The 13,347-nt window shown below is 36.7% G+C and overlaps 1 protein-coding gene across 5 annotated transcripts in view; it reads left to right on the plus strand.

Annotated features, from left to right (window-relative positions):
* Positions 1-13,347, plus strand: part of PLCB1 (phospholipase C beta 1) — a 675,558-nt gene that overhangs the window by 17,345 nt on the left and 644,866 nt on the right. For all 5 annotated transcript variants that reach the window (XM_081034743.1, XM_081034741.1, XM_081034744.1 and 2 more), the window contains exon 2: positions 1,122-1,199. In XM_081034743.1, coding sequence (XP_080890869.1) covers positions 1,122-1,199 — 78 coding nt within the window. The remainder of the gene's footprint in view (positions 1-1,121; positions 1,200-13,347) is intronic.

The following is a 13,347-nucleotide window of genomic DNA, read 5'->3' on the forward strand; positions in this document are numbered from 1 at the left end:
CTAGGTGCTTTCCCCAAATTTTCCTACTTAATTCTTATAAAACACTCTGTGAGATAGGAATTATTATTTCATTTTTTTTCAGTTGTGGTTATATAAAATGAGGAACCAAAAGGAGACAGGCAAGACTTTGAACACAAGGGGACAGCCTCCATAGCCTGGCTCTTGCAGTAAAACTTACCATGTAGACTAAAACCATCAATCTGCTCTGTCCACCAGGAAAAGAATCCGAAATTCTCAAATTGTCTCTGCACATTCTAATTTTCATTACAAGTCCTTTTGACCAAATAGAGGATATGACAAACCACAGTTAATGTGTTTGAAAAGTTGAAATAAACTGGTAATTTATGCCTCTTTTTAAAAAATGCAATTCCTGCAAAGGCCTAAGTATTTCAGTGTAAAAATCCATATCCAATGACATGTGTTTTCTTGTGCAGATGGTATGCCTTTCTGAAAATTGCCAAAAGGAAAGAACACAGATTTTAGAAATGTTTAATATTATAATTACAGTACATGCAGTTTTTGCTTTACAATATACATGCTTTAAACTCAGAAGACAGTTTGTGACGTTTTGTTTTATTGTGTGAAATTTAAATTTGTTACAATTTTGTGTATATCCTTCCAAATATGTAGAAGATGGCCCTATTTACTGTTACCTTGGAAACAGCAATGCCCAAATTCTATGTTTACTCTCTTTAGCCCCATTCAAATCATTTTATAGAGCAAATGTAATTTAAAATATCTTAATCATACATATTAATTAATTTTCATCATATAAAATATGTTATGATATTTAGTGTCAAAATTATTTAGAAAACGAAATATAGTTTTTTTAGTAGAAAACATGCAATGCCTTTAAAAGACTTATCTTAATCAATAAATACAAACATCACGGGACTTTTCCTTTACAAGGCATGTCCAAACATAATTAAAGTACCTGAGTTAATGTAATTAATAATTCTGTGATGTTAAAGATCCCACGTCTTTTTTTGTTTTGAAGTTTTCATTAATCATTGACTATCTTGGAGACATTCTTAATGATTATTACTTGTTAAGTAACTCCTGGGTAGGACTTTCTACAATGATATATATTGATATACATGTTTTTTTCTTAACATTTCTAGGACTCCACTATCGTCACTCCAATTATTTTGAGGTCTGACCCTCAGGGATTTTTCTTTTACTGGACAGATCAAAACAAGGTAAGAAATGATATTTGTTTTTCTTACATTTTCCAATTGATTGCTGATTTGCAAGGTATTTATCTTATCTATGTAAGTATATCCATTTCATAGATGACCCTGTGTAACTTATTTAAAGATTCTACTAAAAAAGTATATTTAAGGTTGAAATGTCAGGATTTCCAAGGATGCTAGTCTGAAATATTAGGTGTGCTAAATCCTAGGACAATTGGTGTTTTCAAGGAGAATATGGGAATGTGAATTATATTTGTTGTAAAAAAAATTAGCCAGTATTACTGATTTAAGTCCCCTCTCCAACTCCAATGATAAAGAATGAAGAAAAATGATGAGAAAACACTTTTGACCCTAATGACTGTAACTTTGGTTTTCCTTTTCTCTTCCTTCTCCCATTTACTACTTATTAAGAGTTCTCCCAGCCTCAGCTGCAGTTTGGACTTGATTATTTGTTCACATTAGAAAATCAAGAATAAGACTCCTGTAGCCTATATGTTTAATTTTTCAGGAATTTCTTCCCACATTAACTTTCTGTCTACCATATCAAGAATTTCGGATGTCATTTATTATAAAACCAATTGAGATGATTCCACGTTAAATTATTAAAAAGTAGAATGTCTGCACATTATAAGATTGATTTGGAGTTTAATGGCCAGTTAGACCAGAATATTCATAGAAAGTGGTTATTATTTCAAGAGGCAACGCCACGGTTCTGTACTTGAACCTATGAGGCCACAGAACACAGAATATTTTGGCCCTATAAATTCTGATACCTGGAGAGATGGCATAGGCTTTATTGAGAGTGCCAACTACATGTTGAAACCAATAGAATACTTGGCACCAGATTGTAAGGTGCTGTTAGCCTTTTCATATCCCCAGGTTAGGTCCCTATATCCAAAATTACTGGAGTTTGTCAGTCTCACCTTCTGCTTTCTGGGCAACCTGGGTTTCTCCTGTCAGTAGTGTTGTGGAACTAGCCCTGTCCAATGTTTGGGTTCGGGGTGGAGCCTGAGGAAAGATTTTAGGGTGTTAGAAAATAAATGTGGGCCTCAGGGTCAGTCCTGAATGGGGCTGTTTACACCTCATAAAAAAGGGAAATTTTAGTCTCCTGGCCCAATAGTTACTTTCTGATGTAGCTGCCCTGCAATCATCTCGGGCCACATATGTGGGACTAAATCATAGACCCCAAGTAATGTCAAAAAATGTATTTGAGTAAGATTTCATCCTTAATGGTCATGTTTATTACTGGGTGTGTTAATCACTTTGGCTTTGACGTTCTGTTTGGTTTCCTGCTGTTATGTATAAAACAATGGCTTGAAAGAGGTTTTTTTACTCCTAAAGGCTATTTTTAGAACTGCTGAAGCTATATTCCTGAACGACATATTTATAATGCTAGAGCATTTTAAAAGGTCGAGTATTTGTATGAGAGACTAAACTGTCAGTTTGATTTTTCAACTGGTAAATCAAGCTTCCATAAAAGCAACAGAAGGTATTTTGGGGTTTTTAAATAATTCATGGCAACTCAGTTAAGCTCCCCTCTAAGACCAATCATAAATATTTCTTTGCTTAAGACAGAGAAAAGGTTTAGGACCGAAGTCTCTTTGATGCTTCTCTAGTGTACAGTGAACGCAATATTTTGACTCATGCTTATTTCAAATGTAGGAACATTTCTTTCAATTTTTTTTATGCTAACCATTTTCTCTTGGTTGTAATGCTATTTATGACCAATTGAAACAAATAATGTAGCAATTCCTTTTATCTCTTTATTACTTTTCATGTATATTAATCTTACAGTTCTAGCCAAGAGATGGTAAATTTTATTTTTCACTTTTTAAATACCTAAGTCATTCATCAGTCATATATCAGAGCTTAGAGGCTTATTTTTTAGTCAATGATCATATATCAGTATCCAAAAGATGAGAGGATTTGAGAAAAAAAATAAACTTTCCATGCTTTCAAGGTTGTCGTTTTCTTCTGGCTTTAAGCCCAGTCCTGGAACCAGAAAGAGTGATGCATTCACTTCTAAGAGAAGGACTCCTGTAAGTGATATATTAGAGTAAATGTATGCTAGAAGAAATAAATGGTGCACACAAACGAGGATGGCATGCCAAGCTTTTAGTCCATGTTTTGTATAAGATCATTTGAAGGTACTGGCCGACCAGTGCAATCACGATGTTACTTAGAGGTCCACTTTCTTTACAATATTGTTTGTTGACAATTAGTTTTAGTGATGTGAATCTATCACATGTATTATAGAGATGATAGCTTAGGGAAAAAATATGATAATTTCAAGGTTATCCCTTGATTTTACACACTGTGTTCTCCATTGTTTTGGAAGCTTGCATTGGTACTTGTTGTAATATGCCTTTTTTCTCCCTTCTGACTTCCCAACACTTTTCTACTTTGTCCATGAAGCCTGTGCGCAAACACTTTGATTTTGTAAACATCGGATGCCTCGTCTGCTCAGAGGCGAGCAGAGTGGCTTTAAGTAAAGCATATCATTACAAGATCTCTCTCTTTATAGCACTGGAAGAAAATCCTAACATTTTACACAGCATCTTACCCATGTCTTCTCTCTTCTGTCGTGGATGCTTTATACCACAAACCATAGCCACCCTTTTCAAGTCACTGATTTCACCCTCCATAGACCATGAGATGTTCCCTTCCCTAAGCCCATCCTTTGATTTGTCACCGTAGAAGTGATAGGTGGCAAAGAAAACAGACATCTCAGATGATAGATTTAGGAATTAAAAAACAGAGCCAGCAAGTAATTTTGAGGTAACAGAAATGTGCTTCGGTGAAACATTGAAAGAAGGTTTAGGATTGGTGGAAGCAGATAAATATGCGTTTCTTCTTCTTTCTTTTTTCTTTATTTTATTTTATTTTTTTTTAATTTGTACCAGCTCTGCACTTATTTTCATCATTCTTTCCTCTGTAAATCTTAAATTTCTACTGTAAATCTTATTGGCCGTAATTAGCAAAAACGAGTTCCTGAATATGACTATTGTAGGCAGGAAGTTTTTTCTTGTCAGTGTGTCAGTGTGTCCTATGTGGAAAGGATCTGCTTATTTGTAATCATGGGTGAGAAGGGGCTTCTGCACAGCCTGAGTATCTAAGAGGTTGTCTCCATTAGGTTATGACTTTTCTCTAGAGCTATGCCATCGTGGGACCAGAAACCAACACAGGAAGTGTTAGCCCTGAAAACCATGTGAACTATAAGAAAATCTGCATCGTAATTTTGAAAGAAAAGCTAGAGAAGAAAAGGGGTCAATGTTAAAGAGCTAATAAAAACCTATCTTGCGAGAATATGAAACAAAGTAGACCTTTGCCTTGCAACTTGATGCCCTGCTTCTGCGCCAAGGTTGATGTAAAAATAAAACGAGTCACTACTAGTTCAGATCCAGGAAGTTCAATTTAGTTCAGTAAACTCTTCCTTGTATCCCTAAAACAGGAGCTTGGGGAAGGGGGAGAGGAACACATAATTAAATTAAAAAGAAATAGGAGAAAAAATACCCATTTTAAGTGAAGGACTTCTACTTTCTCTTTTTGTTACGGATTTTATTGATTTTTAATTTTGCAGATAATGTACGAACATGTTCCTTGTGTAAGAGAGTAAAGTAGTATAAATGTCCTTAATTCCTCCCCACCATTGATCCCAATCCTACTTCTCTCTCCAGAGCCAATTACTGGTAACAGTTTTATAGCATCTTTCAGGGTCTCTTTTTAATGAAGTTGTTTATTCATTAATTATGGAAATATTTCATTTTGTTTTATTTATATCAATTTGTTTCCTAAATAACATCATATTATTTTTACTGTTCCACAAACTTGCTTTTCATTTTACACATGTCTTACTTAGAGAACTATTCCTGTAAATACAAGTGTGTCTACCTCATTTTTTAAAATTGCTCTCTCATGTCCCATGGAATGGTTTACTAAATTTTATTTAAACAGTAAAAAATTATCTTGTTGGCTGGTTGGTGTTTCTAATTTTGGGCTACAGAAAACAGTCCTATAATATAAAGTAACATGCAGCCTGTGTAGCCCTCAGTGGGTATATGGGTCAGAGTTTCCTTCAGGTAAATTCTCAGAAATACGATTGCTAATTGAAGGCTATACAGATCCTACATTTTATTTAATAGTTGTGTCATTTTATAATCCTGCCAGTCTTATGTGAGAGGAACTGTTCCCTCAAGTTCAACGAACACTATTAAGAAACATTTTAATTTTTGCCAATCTGATGCAACCATTGTATCTCTTTGTTTTAATTCACTATTGCCTGATTTGCTAGTAAGCTGTGTATATTTGCATACATTTATGGACCATTTCTGTTTTCTCTTTCATGAATTACCTACTTCCCTTGCTTTGGGTTGAGAGTTCTCTGTGTATTCTAGATGTTACTCCCTTAGCCATAAAAAAATGTTGCAAATACTTTCTTCCTATCTGTGGCTTGTCTTAATTTCTTAACTTTTAACTTAATGCATGTCAAAAGATGACTTGACATTTTCAATTTTGATGTATTCACATTTCAGCTTTTTTTTCTTTTTGCTTTATTTGAAGACCTTTCTTATTTACCAGCCTCATTGCCATCAATATTATCAATTTAGATTTTTAATCCATGTAAAAGTATCTTAGTCTATTTGGGCTATATTAACAAAATACCACAGACTAGGTGGCTTATAAATGACAGATATTTATATGTCACAGTTCTGGCGGCTGGAAGTCTAAGATCAGGGTAGAGCAAGGGCCCTCTTCCAGGATACAGACCTCTCTGTATCCTCACATGGTGGAAAAAGCTAGGAATCTCTCTGGAGATTCTTGTGTAAAGGCATTAATCCAGTTCACAAAGACTCTGCCCTCAGGACCCAGTTGCCTACCAGAGGCCCCACCTCCTAATGCCATCCTTGAGCATTAGGTTTTTAACATATGAACTTGGGGAAGAAGCAAACATTCAGACCATGTGTCGTGCGGGGCAACCTGCAGTGTCTCTGGTCCCGCCCCCCACATAAGAACACAGGATACGGTGAGGCCAAAAAGGAACACCCATGGAGCCATAAGTAGGGGAGTCATACCAATATATTCTCACCGGCGGCATCCGCCTCTCTGCAATCCACTCTTGCTATCCCCCATTTTCTGCTAGCATAGCCACAGCAGTTATATTAGTGACCAATGGCTCACTGGTTACAGCTGACGGCCAACTAGCCACAGCTGATGGCCATCCAATCACAGCTGATGGCCATGTACTACCTGAGCCAGCACCTTTCCACGTGAGGCCGAGAGCCTGGAAACTGCTTTCTGGGGCTCTGTCCCCACACCATGGCAATCACATAATGTACTTTGTGAACTGGTGTGAAGTGGGGCTGTAGATGGGTAGTCCTGTGGTGGCTCCCTGTTTCTTCTGGTTGGAGCCAGCTATGATAGCACCCTGTCTTGTGGCTTTCTTCTAGCTCAGAATGTGAAGGACATGGGAGATGTGCGTTGAAATGGCAGATAGACTACAGCTGATGCTTCCATTTCTCTCCTAATGCTGACAGCTCCACCACTTGCTTTGATGGCCCATAGATAGACCCTTATATTTTAATGCCTGAGGGCACTAATGTCATTACTTACTTCATTTTTATACCATTTATCATCTGCCTTTATGCTTTCTGATTCAGCAAGTGTGACCCTTTCTGTTTACCCATGATCCTAAATTGTAGACCTAAGTTTATACCTGCATATTCAGTCATTTCTAGGAAGTCAGGACAAGAGGGATGGGCTCTATCATCTGCTCCATTTGCCATCTTGCGCTGGCCTGTGAATTTACATGAGACACCATCTGAGATCCTTGTACACAGTGATGATTAAGTTCCTATTAATAGCAACTATAGACTGCCTTGTCTTATGGTAACCATCACTTTTTTTTACAAAGTTCAAAAGCAAAGTTTAAAATTAAATATTTACATAAGCCATAGTGACATTTTTCAGTATAAGAGTCCAGAGTGTTCAAAAATATTTTAAACGATGCGTCATAAACTTCTACCAGAAAATCTAGGAATATCCTATGGTATTAAAAAAAAACAAAAAAACAGGCTGGCCTCCATAAAGAACCACTGGGTACCACCCATTTCATTAATCATTTTTTAGCAATGGTGCTTCCTCTTTTGGACACTCTTCTCTAGTATATTTCAGAAACGTTAATATTGACCTTTCCTGTGTATGGTAAATGGGGGCAGGGCACTCAATAGTCGATTAGGTATAATGATGGTGTTTTAAATTGAGAAGATGGACTCTGTTCATTTTTATTTGGTATCTTCCCCCCAAACCTGAAACAATAACTGAAATTACCTTTGAAAAAAGCAAAATGCGTGTGAACATTGCTTTTGGAGGACTGGGATCATTGCTTGGCCTACAACAGTACACCAATCATTGCTCACTGCTCAGCAGCATCTATGGACTAATTCTTTTCTTTTCCCCTCCCTGCATTTCTTTCTCTGTTATTGAAGAAATTAATAGCTACAGCAGACATAGCATGTAATCCATACTGAAGTCCTTACCACTGTAGAGGCCACGAGTTGGAACCAAGTGGCCAGCACTTACATCCATCCCTTTGCTTTTTCTGGCCACTAGAGCTCACTTTGCCACCCACACCGCTGTCCGGAAGTTTCTGGAAGTTAACACCCAACCCAGCCCAAGGAGTTTGAAGGGTAAATACCACAGCTCCCTCACCTCTTGGGTGGGAAGACTCACAGGTACATGCTTTATGTCTTTCCCCAGTGCTCTCCACTGGGATTAAGCCCATTTACCCACAGTGGTAACTGGCTTGAAAATGCACCCTTTGTGGGTTTCCTTCCCTATGTGTCTTGATTCCCTACTCCTGATGTATCCTGGAACCACCTTTAAAATAAACTAATTTTACTAAAATGCATGGCTGGGAACTGCTTAATAAAGTGTTTAACGATTGACAACTAAGACGCCTCCTAACTGAGGGTATTATAAGGATTCCTTAGTAAGATGCACTGGATGAATACTTTTGTTTTAAGCCAGGGAAGTTTTCTTAAAACAGTCCTAATTTGGGAGGCAGAAAAGTGGTTAAGAAAACCAGGTTTGAAGTCAAATGTGGTTTTGAGTTCTGGCTCTACCTCAAATTAAATGGGTCGCCTCTGGAGAATCTCTTCAACAATCTGAGTCTTGGTTTCAACATCTGTAAGGTGAGGTATTACTTTTTAGAGTTGTTGCCAAATGTGATACATGCAGTGTCCAGCACAATGCCTGTCAGTTTGCAAATTCTCAGTCTTTTGTGGTAGCTTAAAAAAAAAAAAAAAGATTAATTTTTGTTTTGTTTTTTAAATTTCAGTTTTATTGAGGTATAATTGACAAAACTACGATATTAAAGTGTACAACGTGATGATTTGATATATGTATACATTGTGAAAGAATTCCTCATCTAATTAATACATGCATCACCTCACATGTTTATCGTTTTTTGATATGAACATTTAAGTTCTACTCTTAGCAAATTTCAATTATGCAATAAATACAGTGTTATCAACTATAGTCACCATGTTATAGACTAGGTTCTCAGACCTTATTTACCTTATAACTGAAAGTTTGTACTCTTTCACCAAACTTTCTTTATCCCCCGATTCTCAAGTTTCTGGCAACCACATTTCCACTTTTCTACTGTTTCTATAAGTAGTTTTTTTTTTGTTGTTGTTGTTGTTTGTTTTTTAAGATTCCATTTATAAGTGATACCATACAGTATTTGTCTTTCTGTGTCTGGTTTATTTCATTTAGCATAATGCCCTCAAGCTCCATTGTGGTGGCTTTTACTATTGATATATAATAAACAATTAGTCTCTGACTAAACAATTAGTCCCTAACTGTTAGGGACCACAATTGTGCTGTTTTGAAAGCCAGCTGACCATTTGTCTACATATATCTTTAAATCTATTTTTTTTCTTCTTCTTCATGGTAATAGTGACTTCTTTTCTGTTTAGACAGTGCTGTGGTCTTTTGATCTAAAGCATTGAAGCTTAGATCTGTTTGAGCAAACAAGATGTTTATGTATTTGCTAATGTTTCAGGAACAGAGCCATGGGAGGGAAAATAATGGGTTTATTGTGTAGAAGACTTCCTTTTAGGATAACTCACTATTAAATAGTCCATCATAGGTGAAAGTGTTTTTGGACCCTTGAGAATGGTCTTGGATAGGAGAAAATTATATTATTCACAAGAATAATTGGACTCCACCATGGTTGTCTGTTCTTTTTCCTAAGATAATCACTTTAGGATTATCACAGCTATATTGGAATCAGGCAGCTGCCCTTCCTTCATATGTACTAGATCCTTGGACATTAAACTTTTAGTGTAGTTTAGCATAATTTTGATAATCAGCAGTTTGTCGAATTGCTGAGGAACAGATCTCTCCTCATCAAATCCACTTCCAGATTAACCTCCGTTTATTCTCAACACCACCTTCTTTTCACTGGCATAAGCCCCAAAGGTTTTGCCCCGGTGAACTCCAGCTTGTGTAGGATAACCAAATGTTCCGATTGCTTAGGCTACGTAGATTCCACTCTTATTACAAGTGCTTCCTGGAGGTTGGGATTCATGGTTTTGTTTTTAGTAGAATTTCTAATAATGAAATGGTATCATTGTATTTTCTTTGGAATCGGTGTTAAGGTGTATGTGCATTAATATGATGTTCATGTCACCATCACAGCACTTCATCATGCGAAGAACAACAGCGGTGCTCATTTGAATACACTCTAAGCAGAGTTTAGAAATGTATACTACTCTCCGGTTTTAATTCAAAATATATTACTCCGAATGTAATTTAATTACTAAATTATGCCTCGGCTTTTTGAGTTGCTTGTATTTAGCTGTTCCTAGTTTTCTGGGAGAAATTACATTGAATGCTTTCCATGATCTGAAGCTATTGTAATGGGACATTTGTACCTTTTGATAGCCAAATTAGTTTGAGACACTGGGTTGGAGGGATGTACAGAGAGATGTGTGTATTGTTCATAATTTTATTTCCTGTTATATGGAAAACTCATTTGCTTTGTTGTTAATAGAATTCCCAGACACTTGGTATTGACATAATGTCATGCTCCTTTGTTTGAATTACAGATGTAGATGGAGGTAGCATTTTCAGTTCTCTAGTTCATTTTCTTGCTGATCCAAGATTGTTTGATGGAGTCTTTGTCAAGTTTTCTGTATTTAATCAGCAGGACAAGCCTGTTTTTTTCTTCTGGTTAGTACAACTTGCCAGTTACAAAAATAATCACAGGGATGGAAAGTACAGCATAAGGAATATAGTCAATAATATTGTAGTAACTATATGTGGTGTCAGATGGGTACTAGACTTATTGGGGTGATCACTTTGTAAGTTATGTGAAAGTCTAATCACTATGTTGTACACCTGAAACTAATCTAATATTGTATGTCAACTGTAATTGAAAAATTAAAAAAAAAATTGAAAAACAAAGAATAAAGCTTTTATAAACAAAAACATTTTAGATGGACAGTTGAGGCATTTAAGCATTTATCACAATAAAAATAAGCTAAAATAAAAATATATTTTTTCCAGTTTTCATATTTACCATTATTTGTTTTGTTTAAATGATCTTAAAAGGCAAAAACACAAACTTTGAGCAACCAGTTTATTAGGAAGCTGGTTTTCACATAAATAATTTTTTTAATGTTATAATTTGTTTTGTACATCTTTAAATTTTTGTTTTTATTATCCTTATTACCAATAATAGGAAACATACATGGTGTTTTCTGCATGCCAGGCAATGTTCTGATACATATGTACACTCATGTACATACACATATACACATTCAATCATTTACATAAGCCTATGAGGTCAGGGCATGCACACAAAGGTTAAGTAATGACCCCCGGTCATCCAGTTGGTTAATAGCGGAGGCAGAGTAGAACCCATGCAGTCTGGCTGTGTGTCCTGGCTTTTAAGTTTTTGCTTTTTAAAGTACCTGTTTAATGTGCAAAATTAAGTTTCCCTGTGAGATTTTTTTTTAATCCCTTAGATTTATCTGAAAATAAACTTCAATAGGCATATTACATTTGCGAGGAAGAGGCAACCAGGGTGAAGTGATTCTCAACTTGGGCTTCATGTTGAAATCAACTTGGGAACCTAAAAAATGCTGATGCCTGGGCCCTACCCCCAGAAAGGCTGATTTAATTGCTCTGTGGGGTGGACAGGACATTGGACTTCCTCATTTGATTCCAATGTGCAGCCAAGGTGAACACCGATAGAAAGCAAGCTGACATCACAAATTAATTCAGTAAACTTCCTGAGAGGATGTGCTCACTCAGCCTTTCCTGTTTGTGGCCTAATTTCTATCAGAAGTAATACTCAGCTTGAGCACCCAGAGACTCTACAAGATTCTGAATTATTTGGCTATGATTGAATAATATTCCCTATACTGTACTTACGAAGGCAGGAAATTGCTAGCAATTTTTTGGAAAGATTCTCAATATCTAAGATTGAATCAAAATAGATATTTTTGTTATATTCAGTAATGAAAATGTGTTTAATTTTCTGTTCCCTGGATGTTCTGGATATCAGCTATTTGTTTTATCTTTACTGAATGTGTCCTCAGCATTCAAACCCTGCTTATTAACCTTTATGTTTATGTTTTACTAGATCCTTTGTTAGACCAAGATGCTATTTGAATTCCATATTTAATTAAATGAGCTACACTCTTGAATAAGCAAATGTGGTTTTAAAAATGATTTTCTATCATTATTTTATATCTTAAATTTGTGTTCTGGATAGAAAAGCAGATGTCATCATGTTCAATTATAAGGTCTCATTAACTTGTGGGACTCCTTCTTTTATTGACACATAAACCTACCAGGGAAACCAGAGAGAACCAGATTACATACAGGTGTGACAGGAAGCTTGTGATTTAATCACCTCTGCATAATACATTTGAGAGTGGTGAAATTCATGTTTCTCCCATTAGAATTTTGGGTTTTCAATTCTGTCTTCTATAGGGAATGTGCGTTGTGATGAGAGTGCTTTTGCATTAGATCTCTCTTCAGCATTGCGCACAACTCCACATTGAGGCACCAGGTCTGGAAATTGTAGTGCAGCATGGCAAACAGTGCACCCGTTTGAAGTGAATGCCTCACTGAAAAGTTCTATGGGGCAGAACTAGTCGCTGTGCTGAGAAACTAACTACTGTGATGGTATACATAATGGATTCTATTTTGAGGTGAGCATTTGTTTCTGTAGCATGGCTGCATTATGCAAGAGGGCAGCAGGCCTAGCATTGTATTGTGAATATTAACACATCAGAATACCAGAGGAGATGGGACTTTAGAGTGTGTTGTGAACTTTTCATATGTTGTAGCCCTGGCATATTTCATTACTAGTGGGAAAAAAATTTTAAATGAAACGGAAAACATCATGCTAAAACAAATTCAGGTTTATGATGTCTGTGGGTTGAGTTCTTCTACCAGCTGACCCCAACACAAGGATACAAGCCTAACTAAATTATTTGGAAGGTGACCCCAGGAAGCATGGACAGGGCAGTGGAGAAGTGAGACAGGTAAGGGAAGGCAGCCAATAAAGGGCGAATTATCAGTTTATACTCTGGGCTACTGAAGCTGCATCCCACTGGGGCGTTGTGGGAGACAGGGTGGTACTCTCCTCAGAATTATTCCAATTGACGGGTGAGAGAACTGTGGTATTTACCCACCAGTTCCCATCTGTCAGTGTGTGAGGGCAGCTCTCCCTGGGGCTGTTATGTCCTCAGCACTTGGGCCAGTCCCTCGATGGTCAAGCGGGCTCCAGAGCAATGGAGCGAGGAAACCCTCAGACATAATTGCAGTTGGAAGCTATCTGTTGGCATGCCTGGGAGCACATGGGCACCAGCACCAGCAATGACTCTGTGGCTTTGATTTTCAGGTCAGGCTTTATACATCTATACCACAAACTACAAGATAAACTCATTTACACACAGATCTTGCTTAGCCTAACATAACATATTAAAAATTTAAGCACGAGTGGCCAGCATTTAAAAATCTGGGGAATTCATATATAAATCTGGATTTCTTAGAAAATCAGAAGGCATAGCTACACTGGTCGACATACCTTTATGGTCATTTTTAACTACCTGCTTTATACAGGGCATGTGGT

Source organism: Rhinolophus hipposideros (genome assembly GCF_964194185.1).
Source record: "Rhinolophus hipposideros genome assembly, chromosome: 22".
NCBI lineage: Eukaryota > Metazoa > Chordata > Mammalia > Chiroptera > Rhinolophidae > Rhinolophus > Rhinolophus hipposideros.